Raw genomic sequence first — 15,359 nt, 5'->3', positions numbered from 1 at the left:
TGGAAAATACACAGGGCTTCCCTTCTAAGGAGAATGAAATTCTTACTGCTCTCCTTCAGTGTCCTGATTCCATCCATTTCTCAACAATGATCATAGCACAGATATTGTTGTGTTACGTGCTGTCAACTACAACTCATAGCGACCCTATGAATGGGAATTTTGGCCTGCCATCTCGTGATTTCCAACTTGCTGGAGCCCGGTGTTACACTCACCGGATCCATCCGTCTTGTTGACGATATTCCTCTCTTTTCCCTTCTTGATGGCAAATATGAATTGTCTTCTTTGATGATCTTTATTGTTTTTAACTTTACTCTCAGAGTCCGTTATTACTGACTGATTTATGCAGCATAGTGTGCCTGGGCTCACACTCCGTAGTCAGAGGTGCTTCTTAGGTCTAATAAATAAGAGCCGGAGGCACACAGGGTCACGTGCATGCCTTTAATTAGAAGCATTTATTTTATTTTAATTTGATTACATGCGGGTTTGTTTCCTTTTTAATTTGATTATATGTAATTAACGCCACTCTTTCAACATACAGTAAAAGCTCTGGGGCAGCCATCTGGTTGCAACTGCTTTAAAACGAACAGAGACACGTGTTATCTTCATGGAGGGAGCCTCACTGCAGATTATTTTGTCCAAAATAGAAATAAATGTTAAAAATTATAATATTTGGGGTTGTTGTTGTTTTTAAAGAAATCCATGTCCTATAGCTATCAGGATTTAAAAAATCGAATAGAAATTTCTTCTTTTTATTGGAAATGAAGATCTTTTGTCAGCTCAAAGTTGGATCAGGCTGTTCTGGTCACAGAGTGTCCCTGCTTTGGAAGGGTGGAGGGTCAGCGAAGCAGAGGAAGACCTTCGAGCAGGTGGATTAACACAGTGATGGCCTCTAATGTTTCAGAAAGTGTGAAGATGGCCCCGGATAAGACAGAGTTCAGATCTGTTGTTCATAGGGTCACTATGAGTTATACTCGACCTGATAGCACCTAACAACAACAACAGTGTCCATGCCTTGTCCTCAGCCCTATTACAGCTTTCCATCTCCCTGAGAATAAACTCATGGAGGGTGCACAGACCCCATGTGGCCTGGTGCTCAACCGACCCCATTTCCCTGACCTTACCTGCTGTGCCTGCTCTCACCTCTCTGTGATCTTACCACACATGCTTCCTAGAGCTGACCCCCGAATCCTGGTTCCTGCTCTTAGCTCTGCCTGGAACATTCTTCCCTCCACATCCACACAAGCCCTGTGGTGCTTTCCTGGAACAAAGCAGACTACCACAAAATGTTTACCTCAGAACAACCCAAATAACATTCTCTCATGTTTCTGAAGGATGAGGGGGAATTGGTCCCAGACCTTTTTTCCTAGTTCTCTGTGGTTGTTGGTCATCCTTTGCTTTTCTTGGTTACAGACACATGACTTACGTCTCTGCTGTATCTTCATTGCCATATGGCATTCTCTCTCTCTCTCTCTCTGTGTGTATGTGTGTGTGTTCCTCCTTCTTTTCCTCCCTCCATCTCTCTCTTCAATAACTCATGTCCAACCTTTGTCGTATAAGGCAGTAGTCATTGAATTAGGACCCACCCCACCCAAATCCAGCGTGACTGCATCATAACTGTATGAAGATTCTGCTTCCAAACACAGTCACGTTCCCAGCTACCTCGGGCTTCAGCCCTGAGCGTGTGTTCTTGGGAGAGTATGTTCAGTCCACAGCAGTCATTCTTTATATGTTTCAGATCACTGTTTGAACTGTACCTCAGTCCATTGGCCCTCTCTTCTCCAACCCTGAATGTGCATCTCTTTGTATCCATGTTGTACAAGCAGACGGTGCCTCAAACTTCCGGGCAGCCAGTATGCAGCTAGAAAAGAGACACACAGCCACTGCCATCTGTCAGTCTACAATTCAAGTTCATCTGCGGCTGAGCTGGACACAGAAGACACGTAGAGTTGGCGTAGGGAAAGCCATTTAGTATTTATAAGATGTAACATTAAACAAAGACAGTGTCTTTCTAAAGGGGAAACCCATCCCTTCCCCAAATGACCCATAGCCATTCTTTCTTTTTCCCTCCTTTTTTTTTTTTTATTTATTTCAATGAAAGTTTACAGAGACTTTGGATTTCCATTCATTCATTATCGCTCGCTGGACAGGTGTGCTGAGGTTCAGGTTAGGTGCCAGGTCCCAAGTTCCTGCTCCTTCCAGGAACCACTAGATGCCTGGAGCATTGGGTCTTTCCACTCTGCTCCCCAGCGGGAAAACTCCTACACAGCGTCTCCTGAGTCTCCACGGCCAGATCCTCCTAAGCCTTGGTTACCAGCTCCCGTCACACTCCCCGGGCTTCCACTGACCAGGGCGTGGAGTGTGAAGTCTTCGTGGCACACTCTCGGATGCCTGGCCAGCGTGGACTAGCATGCCACTGGTTTTCCTCTTCAGCAGGCCTCATGCCCGAGGACAGCAGCAAGTTCTCCACAACTCTCTCTGTCATCAGCTTTCTCTTTCCCTTCTGGATCTAGGAGGCTCTGGGCCAAGGATCCTGGCTCCTTGGTCTAAAGGACATATTATTCCCCTTCAGGTTCTTCTCCATGGTGGTGTTCAACCCTTCTCACTGCCTATGGAAATGGGCCTTTTAGGCCTAGCAGAACGGCACAACTGACCATTCCCTCGGAAGGCCACAGCCACCTTATTTGCGTGAACTTTCAATCACTGCAAGAGTTTATGTACTTTATTTTGTTGTTGTTGTTGTTATGTGCCTGTGACCCTATGTACAGTATCTCTGAATCCTGCCCTATCTTGAGCCAATTTCATTGTCTCCAACACACCTACCCCAACGACCCCAATTACTGGGTCAATAGTCCTGCCCAATAATTCTGTGAGAGTTACAAGACTGTGAAAAAACCCCCACACACAAATAACCCCAGAATAAAACAAAACACAACTCAATCTTATGTCTCACTCTCCTAAAATACAACTAAATCTTAAGCCTCACTCTCCTTCCCTGTTGGTCTTTTTGTTACCTTACACTGTTTTGTTTTGTTTTTGTTTGGTTGGTTCTTTTCAGAGACCTTAAACCAAGTGGTATAGTAAATATTTACTGGTTGTTTTGTCTCCAACTACCTTAAAAGCAAAGATTAAAAACAAAACAAGACAAAACAAAACAAATTACTACATTTTTGGTAGAAGTGTGTCCAGAAAAACTCATTTCCATTCAGTTTCTGCATGTGCTATTCAGTGAGCTGGCTTACATACTTCCGGTGGTCTAACAACATCACCGTTCTCTCCTTTTTGGTTCTTTCATTCCCATTGGTCTTGACTCACAGACCACCAACCTTCCCTTTTTTTCTCTGTGTTAGAGTACCTGTTGACCATTTGTTTTCATATCTGGAGCTCTGGAAGCCAAGTAGGTTAGTAGCTGCCAACCCTAAGGCAGGTGTTTTGAGTTCACAGCTACCGTGTGGGAGAAAGATGGGCAGTCTCTTGTGTAATCTCTTATTCTGAAAACCCACTGGAGGGTCAGCTATGAGTCAGTTCCTGCCTAACGGTAATGAGTGGAGTTGATTTCATACAAATGGGGTTTTTTTAAAGTTGCAGTGCTCGAGGGTAGTCCTCATTAGTTTGGGGGCTGACCTGCTATTTCGTTTAAGATAGAGAACCAGATTCAGGAAATGATGATGCCAGGTGGATCTTGGCTGAAAACAAGCTGGCAGAAGAAGGGGCAGTAATAGCATGGATGTTCCTTTCCTTTGCCCTGCAGTCAGAGGTAAAAGTGAACACAGCCAGTCCGGATGTCCAGAGTGAGGCGGGAACGAGACAAGTAAAAACAGGATTGTCACCTCCTGTCGTGCTGGTTAGCTGTGTACTGTGTTGTCTGCGCCCCTTGTGGACTGGCGGGCGTGGGTTCTGTGTCTCTGGCCCCTTAGACTCAGAAGCAAAGAAGAGTGCACGCACATAAATCAAGGCCCTTGGAGGTGAACCCTCACCTAATCTCCTTGATGTGGGCGCTGGAGGAAGACCTGCGTGGTTGAGGCTGGTCATTCCTTGTCTCCTTATAAAGAAGTGGTTGGCTCTTTAGCACATCATCAAAAAGGACCTCTTTTCCCTCCAGTGTGGAAGTGATTCGTCTTATGCAGAGCTATTTCATCAACTGGGACCTTCAGATGTACTATGTGGAGAAGGACACGCCCGCAAAGGCCCGGACGACCACGCTGAACGAGCAGCTGGGGCAGATCCACTATGTTTTCTCTGACAAGACGGGGACGCTGACTCAAAACATCATGACTTTTAAAAAGTGCTGCATCAATGGGCAGATATACGGTAAGTGGGAGACTCGGGTTCCTTCCCCAGGCAAGGCAGCCCCCACGCATCCATCAGTAAAGGCTGACACGTCGCTATGATATCGAACAAGAGTTGGTAGAACTTCCAGAGTAAGACTAGAAAAAAAGGCCTTACTGCCTACTTCCAAAACCCAATCCATGCTGATATTACGGATGACAGGGTCCGTCAACGATCATGGATAGCACAGGACCACGCGATGTTTCAGTCCATAGCAATGAGGCCTTATTGGCCCAGGGTCAGTTTGATGGCAGGCAAGAGAAGATGTGAGTGACCCCCGAAGTTTGAGGGAGTAGTTCTCAAGTGCATGATAACCATCACTTCTCTGGCCTAGGATGTGATTCTGTCCCGAGGAGAGGCTGTATTCTAGAGTGACCCAGGCTTCAGTATTTGGACCCCAACATCAATTGTCAGCAGGCTTTTTTTGGCAAATAGTTAATGTAGCAGGCCTGCAGGCCACCTGCGCTCTTTGTCATGCATTCTTCTGTGCTTTGTTTTCTTCTTTTTTTAAAAAAAAAAGTTATTATTTTTTGTGCGTGCACCATCAAATTGGATCTGACTGGTACAGGAGGAGATTGCCCCTCCTTCTCCAGCAAAGCATCTGGTGGATTTGGCTTTGTTTTCTTATATTTGGAAAATTTTCTTTAATCCAAGAAAAGTCCACACATCCATTGGTTTGACGTCATTCATACACATTTTCTTTTCTGACATTACAGTTGACTGATGTAATTAATGACTTCCAGTGTCTGATCAGCCCCTTATTATTTATTGTTCTCCCTTCACCTCATTTATCTAGTTGTTAATTTTTACTCCCCTCCCCCTCCCTTCTCGTCCTTGGTCACTATCCAAGAATGATTATATCTGCATGTAAACCTTTCCTTAACGTTTCATAAGAGTGTCCTTTTAGGGACTGATTTATCTCATTCCACATACATACCTTTCTCTAGATTCATCCCTGTTAGGCAGTGTTTCACCAAGTCTTGATCATTTTTTTTAGTGTAAAAATTATTCTTAGCTCCAGAAAAAAAAATGAAAGAAAAACCAAACCCAGCTGGTTACCACTGAGTTGATTCTGCATCCAGGCGTGTCAGAGGGGCTGTGCTCTGAAGGGTTTTCAGTAGCCGACTTCTCAGATGTTCATCGCCAAGCCTTTCTTCCTAGGCACCACTCAGGGTCACAGGGCTGGACAAAAGCAGGCTATGAACTGTCATGAGCACCTAAGCAAAGCGAGGCAGGACCGCCCTGGACATGGATGGGCACTCAGTTTGTCTTCTCCCCTCTTCCTTCGCAGGAGACCACCGGGACGCCTCCCAGCACAACCACAACAAAATAGAGGTGAGCCCTGGTCACGGAAGGAATTGATTCGGGTGCCTTTCACCTTTACCACTGTTATAAAAAGATAGGTAACTCTGCATTTATCTATAGGGAGTAAAGAAATACAGGTAATGCAATATTTTCCATATGTATCGTTTCAACGCTGTGTTGGACCAACCGTTCGAGTTGTTCTATGATACTCTTATTCTCAGCTTTCAAACCCAGTAAATCAATCTCATGAGATGCTTGATTATATCTACCAAGTATCCAAGCACTTTATCATATATGTGAATGTGAGAGTAGCAAATACACAAACGTGTATGTATATACTCACAAATACACATACATGCATGTGTGAGCACACACCAACCCAGACATATACCTCCGTATACAGATACAAGAATACATTTCTATCTGTGGAACCCTTCTTATCTTGGTTGTTACCGGTATGTTGCAAAGCTGTATGATATGTTGTGGTTGGGTGCCGTGGGTTGACTAGGACTTACAGTAACTATGAACCACAGATCTGAATCATCTCTGTGTCAATCCATCCAGTTGAAGGTCTTCCTCTCTTCCACTGACCCCTGACCTTTCCCAGCATCCTGTCTTTATCCAATGACATGACAAAATGTTCAAAGTATCTGAGACAGTTTCACCATCCTCGCCTCTAAGGAGCACCATGGTTGCACTTCCTCCAAGATAGATTGGTTTGTTTTTTGGTTTTGGTTTTTTGTTTTTTTTGAGAGTCCATAGGATATTCAGTACTCTTCTCCAGCACCACAATTCCAACACATCAATTTTCCATCTGTCATGCTTATTTTTGGTCCAGCTTTGAGATGCATGTGAAGCAATTGAACATCTAAGTTACAGCATTTACTACTAAACCCCTTCTTCCTGTGCACTTCTTGCATCGTCAGTAACCTTGGTCTGGCTGTAAGCTACACTTGCTAATCTCACTCCTATCTCCTTCTCCTTCTGCCTTTCTTGCAGCCCGTGGATTTTAGCTGGAACACATACACTGACGGGAAGCTTGTGTTCTACGACCATTATCTCATTGAGCAAATCCAGTCAGGGAAGGAGTCTGAAGTGCGTCAGTTCTTTTTCTTGCTCGCGGTGTGCCACACGGTCATGGTGGAAAGACAGGAGGGTGAGTGTTGCTGTAGCATCTTAGACACTGGAAACGTGCTTTTTGGTTTACAGGTAATTTACATGATTGACTCAGGTGTGTACATGATAGTAGACATGACACTTCTGCCTCACGCTCATGAAGTGATCTCTGGGTGGTATATTGGAGTATATAGCCGTTACCATCAAATCATGGCCAACCCACAGGTGATAACATAGACCTGTGCTCCAGGCTGGGCTTTTCAGTGGCTGGTTTTTCCCAATGTAGATTGCTGGACTTTCTTTTGAAGAGCCTCTAGATGGACTTGAACAGCCAACCTTTCACTTAGGAGCTGAGCATGTTAGCTCTTAGCGCCAGCCAGACTCCCTTTTTAAAGAACCCACTGCCATCAAATCAGTTGCACTCACAGCATTCCTCTACCAGGTTTACTAACTGTAAATCTTCATGGGAAGAAATTTTCCGTCTTTCTCCCTCAGAGACGCTAGTGGGCTTGAACCATCAACCTGTGAGTTAGCAGCCCATTGTGTAACACACTATGTCACTGAGGATCCATATTTCATATGTTGTTGTTATTGTGTACCGTCAAGTCAGAACCAACCCATAGCTGACCATCCAGCGGGTTTTCAGAGGCAGTTAATCGAATGGGAGGAGATTGTCCATCTTTCTCCTGCTGAGCAGCTGGGGTGGCCTTGAACTGTGTACCTTCAGGATGGCAGTGCAGCTTCTTGCCAGTAGGCCACCAGATCTCTATTTCATATGTAGTAGATATGAAATATCCAGAGAAAGATGTAAAAAAAACCAAGTGGACAGACATAGTGTGTCCTGTCTTTCAGCTAGATTCAAGCAAATTCACTCTCCCAGGATACAGCTAATAAAACAAGGTGGGGAGTTCTGGTGGCCTAGTGGCAAGAAGCTGCACTGCAATACCAGAGGTACATGATTCGAATCCACCAGATGCTCTGCTGGAGAAGGAGGGGCAGTCTTGTCCTGTACGAGTCATGTCAGATTTGATGGTACACGCACACAAATTTTTTTAAAGTATCAATATAAATAATAAAACAAGGTAACAGCAAAGTTCAAATTGGGGTAGAATCTGGGAAGAGCAGAAAAAGACAATCTCGTAGCTGATACTCCAGCATGTTTGAGTCACTGAAGCTGAGGTTTGACTGGCCCAGCAAATTTTATTCCTACTGTAATGATAAAGTGAACATAGAGAAAGGACAGTAGAGGAAAGACAATAGTTATAGAAGAAGGTTAAAGCCTTTTGGTTATAGGATCAAAACTGGATAGTACTTAACAACAACAACATCATCATATAATTCCACTCTGTACGCTGGTAGTCTTGTTTTGGCTGAGGATCTGTGTATTGTTTCCTTGCTTTTATTTAAGCCTCTTGTTTAGAGTCATCAAGACCTCCAGGAGGGCACTTGCACTTAAGGCCAAGCCTTTGTCTCCATTTTGGAGAGTATTTTCAAAATAAATGGACTTTATTGAGAAAATGGTGAACTGTAGTGCACTTGTATGGTGACATGTTTACTTCCATTAAAGTAAAGGCTGTGCTTATGGGCCATCAAGTCGGAACCAACCCATTGCTGACCCTCCAGCAGATTTTCAAAGACAGAAAACGCCTGGGAGTTGGTTGCCCATCTTTTTCCCATGAAGCAGCTGGTGGATTGAAGCACGTTCCTTTGCATTGACTGTGTGATTTCTTTAAAGCTAGAACTCACTCACTGCTGTCAAGTCATTTCCAGCTTTTAAGCAGCCCTCCATCAGGTCCGTAAGGCTGTAAATCACATAGGAGGGAAGTACCCATCTTGCTCCTGAGGGGGATGGGTGGATTTGAACCACTGATGACACGAAGTCTTTGGGTCAGCAGCACGATTCTGTACAGACCTTTCCACCAGAGTTCTAAAAATAATACAGTATGTTAACATGTAATGTTCCCTGAAAGTACTCAGAATATGAAGGCATGCTCAGTATAATAGGAACTACTTCAAAAATGAATATTTTAAAAGCTTGGGAAGGAATTAGGGCAGAAACTCAATGTTGTTAGACTTATGGTTGGTTTGGGCTTTTTCCTCCTATTTTTTAAGTAAGTTTTTGTTCATTTTACTGTTTATAATTAGGAACAAAACTTAAAAGCTTAAGGCATTTCAATCTTGGCATCATCTAGGAGTCAATAGCTTACTTTGGGGGGACTGTGTCGAGCCCTGCAGGGCCCGCTCGGCCCCCCATCATCCACACTGGTGCACAGTGAGCCCACAGTGGTGTTGGTTTGACAGCTCTCCCCTTGGCCTTCTCTCCCCACTTCCCTCTTCAGGTCAGCTCAACTATCAGGCAGCCTCGCCCGATGAAGGTGCTCTGGTCAGCGCCGCCAGGAACTTTGGCTTCGTCTTCCTCTCAAGGACCCAGAACACCATCACTGTTAGTGAGATGGGCACCCAGAGGACCTACAACGTTCTTGCCATCTTGGACTTCAATAGTGACCGGAAGCGGATGTCTATCATTGGTAGGTCTTTCTCAAGAGTACAGCTGTCAGTCATTCATCTTGATGCCACCTTTCACGTGTTTTATATAGTAACACCAGCTCAAAGCAGCACGTAAACTAGCTAACAACCTGGGACTGGAGGGTTTCAGCTATTAAAACTGAGGCCTTTACTTTCATTCTATGCTACGTCCATTGCTGAGATCAACCACTACAGTACTATTTTTACACACATAACATGATGCACCTCCTGCGTTTGTTTGCCTGCTTCATTTCCTGCCCCTGCAAGATATTTTCATAGGTTCCATTATACCACACACATGTTTAGGAACGTTTTGCTGCTAAGAAGCATGTTGTTGTGAAGAAAAGTTAGCATAGCACACGTGTGAGGCAGCTGGCCAAGATATCTAGAAAGTATGTAATATTTGTATAAGAAACAAAGGTATATGAGAGTCTTACAAATTCTGTTGATATTCTTTAAGAGCAACAGATGTGGGGTCCCTGCTGCAGGGTCTGGGATGGTAGATGCCATACATAGAAAGCAGCAGCTGGGCAATGTGCCGCGCGTCCTCGACAGGTTCTGATGTGATGTACAGGTGCCTCTGAACACACCTGTTCCACCCCTGACGTCAGGGAAGGGAGGATGTAGGCGTTCTAAGGTAAACAGTCTGTGCTTAGCAGTCAGAATCAGTCCACTCCAGGCCCATTGGACAGGCCACCAAGTGAAGATGATGGTGATCATGACCACTGTTTGAACGTCTTCCTACTTTGAAACGATTTCAGATGTAAAGTTGCTAGAATAAAGAATTCCTGTGTGCCTTGCCTATATACCTGCTGTTAACATTTGTCACGTTTCTTTAGGCATTTTCATTAAATACACGGCAGATTATTTCTTTCTGAGCTATTTCAGAGTAAACTGCAGACTTAATGTCCCTTTTGAGAGGTCTGGTGTTCATTACTATGAACCAAAAGGTTGATGGTTCATTCTGCAGAAAATAGATGAAGCCGTCTGATCCTATAAGGATTTCCATCTGGGGCCCTATGGGACAATTCTACTCTGACCTATAAGTGTCTTTAGGACAGAATAGCTCAGGGCTGAGGGTTTGGTTTTTGCTGTGTGTAATGTCCTTTTACACCTAAATACTCAAGCAGGGTTTCGTAAGAACTTACATACAATAGTCAAAATCCCCCAATTCAACATGATACAATGCATTATTATCTAATCTACCATTCCAGTAATGTTTATTTGTTGCTTCCTCTCTATTTCCCTTTCCTCCCTTTGAGGTTTTTTCTCTAGCTCTCCTTCGTGATCACACTCTGCATTAGCTAATCATATCTCCGATCTCCCTGGCACTAGAACAGTTCATCAACTTTTCCCCTGCACAGCCCAATTCTCTACACATTGACATGTTTATGAAGTTCAAGTCAGCTGATGTCAGGTTACCCACTGTTGGCAGAAAAAAGCACAGAAATGATGCTGGCTTCCTCAGCATGTTATATCAGAAGGCTTGTGACATCAATGTGACCCATTATTGGTGATGAACTGTGATCTCTGGGGAAAGGTGGGATCTACAAAGTTTTCTCCACCACAATATTGAATTTTTATGTACTTTTGTTTTATTCTCATCATATATTTATATTTATATCCACTTCTTAAACAACATGCCTCCGGAAATCTATGAAATTTGACAAATGTCAATAGTTGTAGAGGGGTTTCAGGCCTTTGGTTCATAGGGTCGCTGTGAGTTGTGCTCAACTCAAAGGCAATCAACAATAACATCATATATATACACATATATAGCAAAAACATTATATTGTAACTAATTGTAAACATGCAACTTGATGACATTAATTACTCTCACCAAGGAACTCTGGTGGCCTAGTGGGTAGAGAGTTGTGCTGCCATCACAAAGGCAAATGGTTTGAACCCACCAGCTGCCACACAGGAGAAAGATGAGCAATCTCCTGTGCAATATATAGGCTTTGACAACCCACTGGAGGGTCAACGGTGAGTTGGTTTCAACTTGAAGGTGAACAACAACAGTCTTCCAAAGCTCCACAGCAATTACCACTACCCATCTCCATAGACTGATTTTTCATCCTCCCAGATAGAAACTCTGCACCCCATAAGCACTAGTTCCCCATTCTCCCCATGCCGTTTGTACTAACCACTAATTAACTTTGGCCTCTATGCATTCACCCTCTTCTAGAAATTTTTTGTCCTCTTGTGCCTGACTTACTCCACTCAGTGTAATAAAATTCCACTCCCATTTTATCCAAGAATGTATAATATAGGCTTAACTCTCCCCTGAACTCTCAGTTGGCACAGGCTTGCTGCGTGTCCTCTGTGGCTAGGCTGATAATCCTGCTGGCATCTGTCTTGGAGAATGTAAAGTCTAGTTAGCATTGAGACGGATACTATGAACATGTGTATTGCATAGATCAGAATAGTTGTTGTTGTTGTTATGTGCCGTCGAGTCGCTTGCGACTCATAGCAACCCTATGTACAACAGCCCTAAACTCTGCTCTGTCCTGTGCCAATCGCACTGTCTCTGACACTCCCATCCCAATTATCCCAGTCACTGAATCAACCCACCTCATAGAGGGCCTTCCCCTCCTGCGCCGTCCCTCCATCCTCCCAAGCATGATGTCCTTCTCCAAGGACCGGTGTCTCCTCACAACATGTCCAGAATATGTTAGACGGAGCCTCAGAATCCTTGCCTCCAAGGAGCCACCTGATTTAACCCTTTCCAGGACAAATCTGTTTGTTTTCCTAGCAGTCCATGGTATTCTCAATACTCTTCTCCAGCACCACAGCTCAAAGGCATCAATTCTCCTTCTGTCCTCCTTGGTCATTGTCCAACTCTGATGCATAACAAGTGATTGCGAAGACCAAAGCCTGTATCAGATGCACCTTAGTCTCCAGAGAGACACCATTGCTCTTCAGTACTTTGGAGAGGTCCCTAACAGCAGACTTTCCCATGGCAATGTACCTTTTAATTTCCTGGCTGCTGGTGCCAAGACTGTTGACTGTGGAGCCAAGCAAACTAAAGCTGTGTACAATCTCAGTCTCTTCACCATTCATCCTGATGCTGCCAATTGGTCCAGTGGTGAGAATCTTTGTCTTCTTGACATTGAGCCTCAATCCATATTGTAGGCTGCAGTCCTTGACCCTCTGCAGCAGGTGCTTCAGGTCCTCTTCATTTTCAATCACAACAAAATACATGGTGCCATCTGAGTATTGAAAACAGTAGAGTCCTTGTGGTGCGATGGTTAAGCAGCTCAGTTACCAACAAAAGGTTAGTGATTCAGACCTACCCAGCTTTCTCCACAGGAGAAAGACCTTGTAATCTGCATCCATAAACAATGAACTTAGAGAGCCTTATGGGGCGGTTCTGGTTCATCCCATGGAGTCACAGTTAGTTAATAGTTGACTTGATGCCGTTTAACCGTAACAGTGAGTTTATGGGTAAGAAAGATTCCTACTGATTCGCACAGATGATTAATGACTGTGGAAGAAAGTAGCTAACATAGCATATGACACTTAGTGGTGTTTCTGTTGTGTATTGAGTGAGAACCGACCCATCGCTGACCCTCCGGGGGTTTTCAGGGGCAGTTAATCACATGGGAGGTAGTTGCTCATCTTTCTCCCACAGAGCAGCTGGTGGATTTGAACCACATGTCTTGGAGATTGTAACAGAGCTCCTTGTCACTAGGCCACAAAAAAAACAAAAACAAAAACAAAACAAAACAAAAAACCCACAACAAACTTGTTGGAAGAATAAAGGTATAGAAAGCTGAGCCCCAGTGAGGGAACTTTATGTATTTATTTCTCTGCTACATTCTTTGTGTTTTGTGGAAGGCAACCTTGTTCTAGGTGCACTAATGAGTTTAAGTTTAATCATTGTAGAATAATCAAGTTCTCTTTGTACATTAAATTTTTCATCAAGAATTCAAATTCAAGTTCATTTCTCTTTCAGTAAGAACTCCAGAAGGCAATATCAGGCTTTATTGTAAAGGAGCTGACACCGTCATTTATGAAAGGTTACATCAGATGAATCCTTCAAAGCAAGAGACACAGGATGCCCTGGATGTAAGTATCACTCACACACACACACACACACACACACACACACACACACACACTTCGTGCCAAAGGGGGAACCAAGGTGGGTTAATCGCAGCCTGGCTTCTGTAACTTCCTGGGAAACAAACATGGCACCCTTTCCCAGCATCCAGGTCTCCAGGTTCTGAGAACTGACCTAGAGGAATGGTGTACCTCACTTCTGGTAACCTTGAGTCAGCTCCAGAGCCATACCAAGCCTTAGTCTTAGACCCATGGGCATAGTGATGGAAAGGACATGTTCCTCTATAGCATGGAATGACAAAGCAATGCTTTGAGTACGTGAGTTCTGATACCTTTGTTGGTGAATCAGTTAGGTCTTTACTGCTGTAATTAGTTGCCTTACAAAGCTTTATACTCGGTTCAGTGATGGTGCAATGCTTCTGAATGCTGCGGAATTTTCACCCTTACTAATCTAACTATTTTAGGTCTGTAAAATGATAGTAAAGCTCAGTCAGACCTGGTGTCCCGTGAATGCCTCTTTACTAGTTTTGAATGCTTGGAAATAACTGCCATAGCATCTGAATTACTAATTTTCAGTGCAAAAGAGTGGAGGGATAATTCCACAATGGAGATAGCTGAAAAAGAAAGCATCCTGCCTTGTTCTCCTCAGGGGGTACTTGACAAATGATGGTTTCTTCTCAGGGCTTTAAAGATGTGACCAGTTGAGTTTTAGAGCCAGCCAGTGATCCTTCAGAAGGAAGCATGGTGAATAGGCTGTTTACCCAAGTGGTGTCACATTCCAAGAGTAGAGACTGGTGCTAAGTGTTCTCAAGAGGATATGAACAATAGTAATTTCATGAAATAAGGTCAGAACCTAATTTAATAAATGTGGAGCCTTCTTCTAAAGCAAACCCTCCACTGGGAAAACCAGTCTTTTTTTTTTTTCTTGAGCAAATAAAAATGTGACTACAAAGTAATAAAACATTTTCCACTTGTTTATGTTTAAGCTGTTTAAAATGGTTTAAATCTGTTCACCATGAGAAATGTTCCAGATACTCTTTTTTTCTATGGCAGTATTTCATTTCAGCTTTAATAGCTCATGTGTTTTAGAATGGATTTTAGGGACTAATTCTTGGTCCAAAGTTCATGGCTGAGTGGACTATAACACAGTTTTTAGGAGCAAATTTATGAAGTAGCCAGGTCTGTGTTTATCCCATTCTGTATTCTCCCAGGTAACTCCCTTCATCTGCTATTTTTGTAGTCATTAAAGGGCAAGCTAGTGCCTTGGCTTAGAAGAATGTTATCTTTTCACCTTTAACAACCTGGAAGATACAAGCATACTTTAGAGATTTTGCAGGTTCGGTTCCAAACCACCAAAATAAAGCAAACATTGCAGGAAAACGAGTCTCATGGATTGTAGGAACCTCCCAGTGTACATAAAAGTTATGTTGACACCATCCTGTGGTCTGTTAAATGTGCAATGACACTATAAAAATGTTTGAAATATTTTGAGAAATACCAAAATGTGACACAGGAATAGGAAGTGAGCACATAGTATAGGGGAAATGGTGCCAGTAAGCTTGTTTGTCTCAAGAAATGCCACCAACCTTAAGTTTGTAAAAATACAGTATCTGTAAAGTGCAACAAGTTACACTTACAGTAATACAACCCCAGGACCCAAAAATACTCGGAAAACAAAGTGGAATCTGATTTTCTCTATAATGTGTGTATGTGTATAGCATCCACCTGTCTGATAGTTTCCTTTTAAATTCTCTGCATGTTAACTCAAAGTAGGATTTCAGACTTGTCTCGACTTGTCAAAAATTAACTATTGTTTTGGGTGGGTGGCTTGTCTTTTAAATAAAACAGATCTTTGCAAGCGAGACTCTCAGGACCCTGTGCCTTTGCTACAAGGAAATTGAAGAAAAGGAATTTGCAGAATGGAATAAAAAGTTCATGGCTGCAAGTGTGGCCTCAACCAACCGGGACGAAGCTCTCGATAAAGTGTATGAGGAGATTGAAAAAGACCTGATTGTGAGTTT

The 15,359-nt window shown here is 43.4% G+C and overlaps 1 protein-coding gene across 1 annotated transcript in view; it reads left to right on the top strand.

Moving 5' to 3' along the window:
• Window positions 1-15,359, top strand: part of ATP8B1 (ATPase, aminophospholipid transporter, class I, type 8B, member 1) — a 71,388-nt gene that overhangs the window by 31,512 nt on the left and 24,517 nt on the right. Inside the window, exons 12-17 of the mRNA XM_006891741.1 lie at window positions 4,100-4,308; window positions 5,618-5,661; window positions 6,631-6,787; window positions 9,087-9,275; window positions 13,232-13,344; window positions 15,187-15,351. Of these exons, the coding sequence (XP_006891803.1) occupies window positions 4,100-4,308; window positions 5,618-5,661; window positions 6,631-6,787; window positions 9,087-9,275; window positions 13,232-13,344; window positions 15,187-15,351 (877 nt within the window). The remainder of the gene's footprint in view (window positions 1-4,099; window positions 4,309-5,617; window positions 5,662-6,630; window positions 6,788-9,086; window positions 9,276-13,231; window positions 13,345-15,186; window positions 15,352-15,359) is intronic.

The sequence above is a fragment of the Elephantulus edwardii genome, unplaced genomic scaffold (genome assembly GCF_000299155.1).
Source record: "Elephantulus edwardii isolate Elephantulus edwardi_28Jun2011 unplaced genomic scaffold, EleEdw1.0 scaffold00103, whole genome shotgun sequence".
NCBI classification, from domain to species: Eukaryota; Metazoa; Chordata; class Mammalia; order Macroscelidea; family Macroscelididae; genus Elephantulus; species Elephantulus edwardii.
The sequence above is the reverse complement of the archived record's forward strand: the minus strand, read 5'-3'. Positions and strand labels throughout refer to the sequence as shown.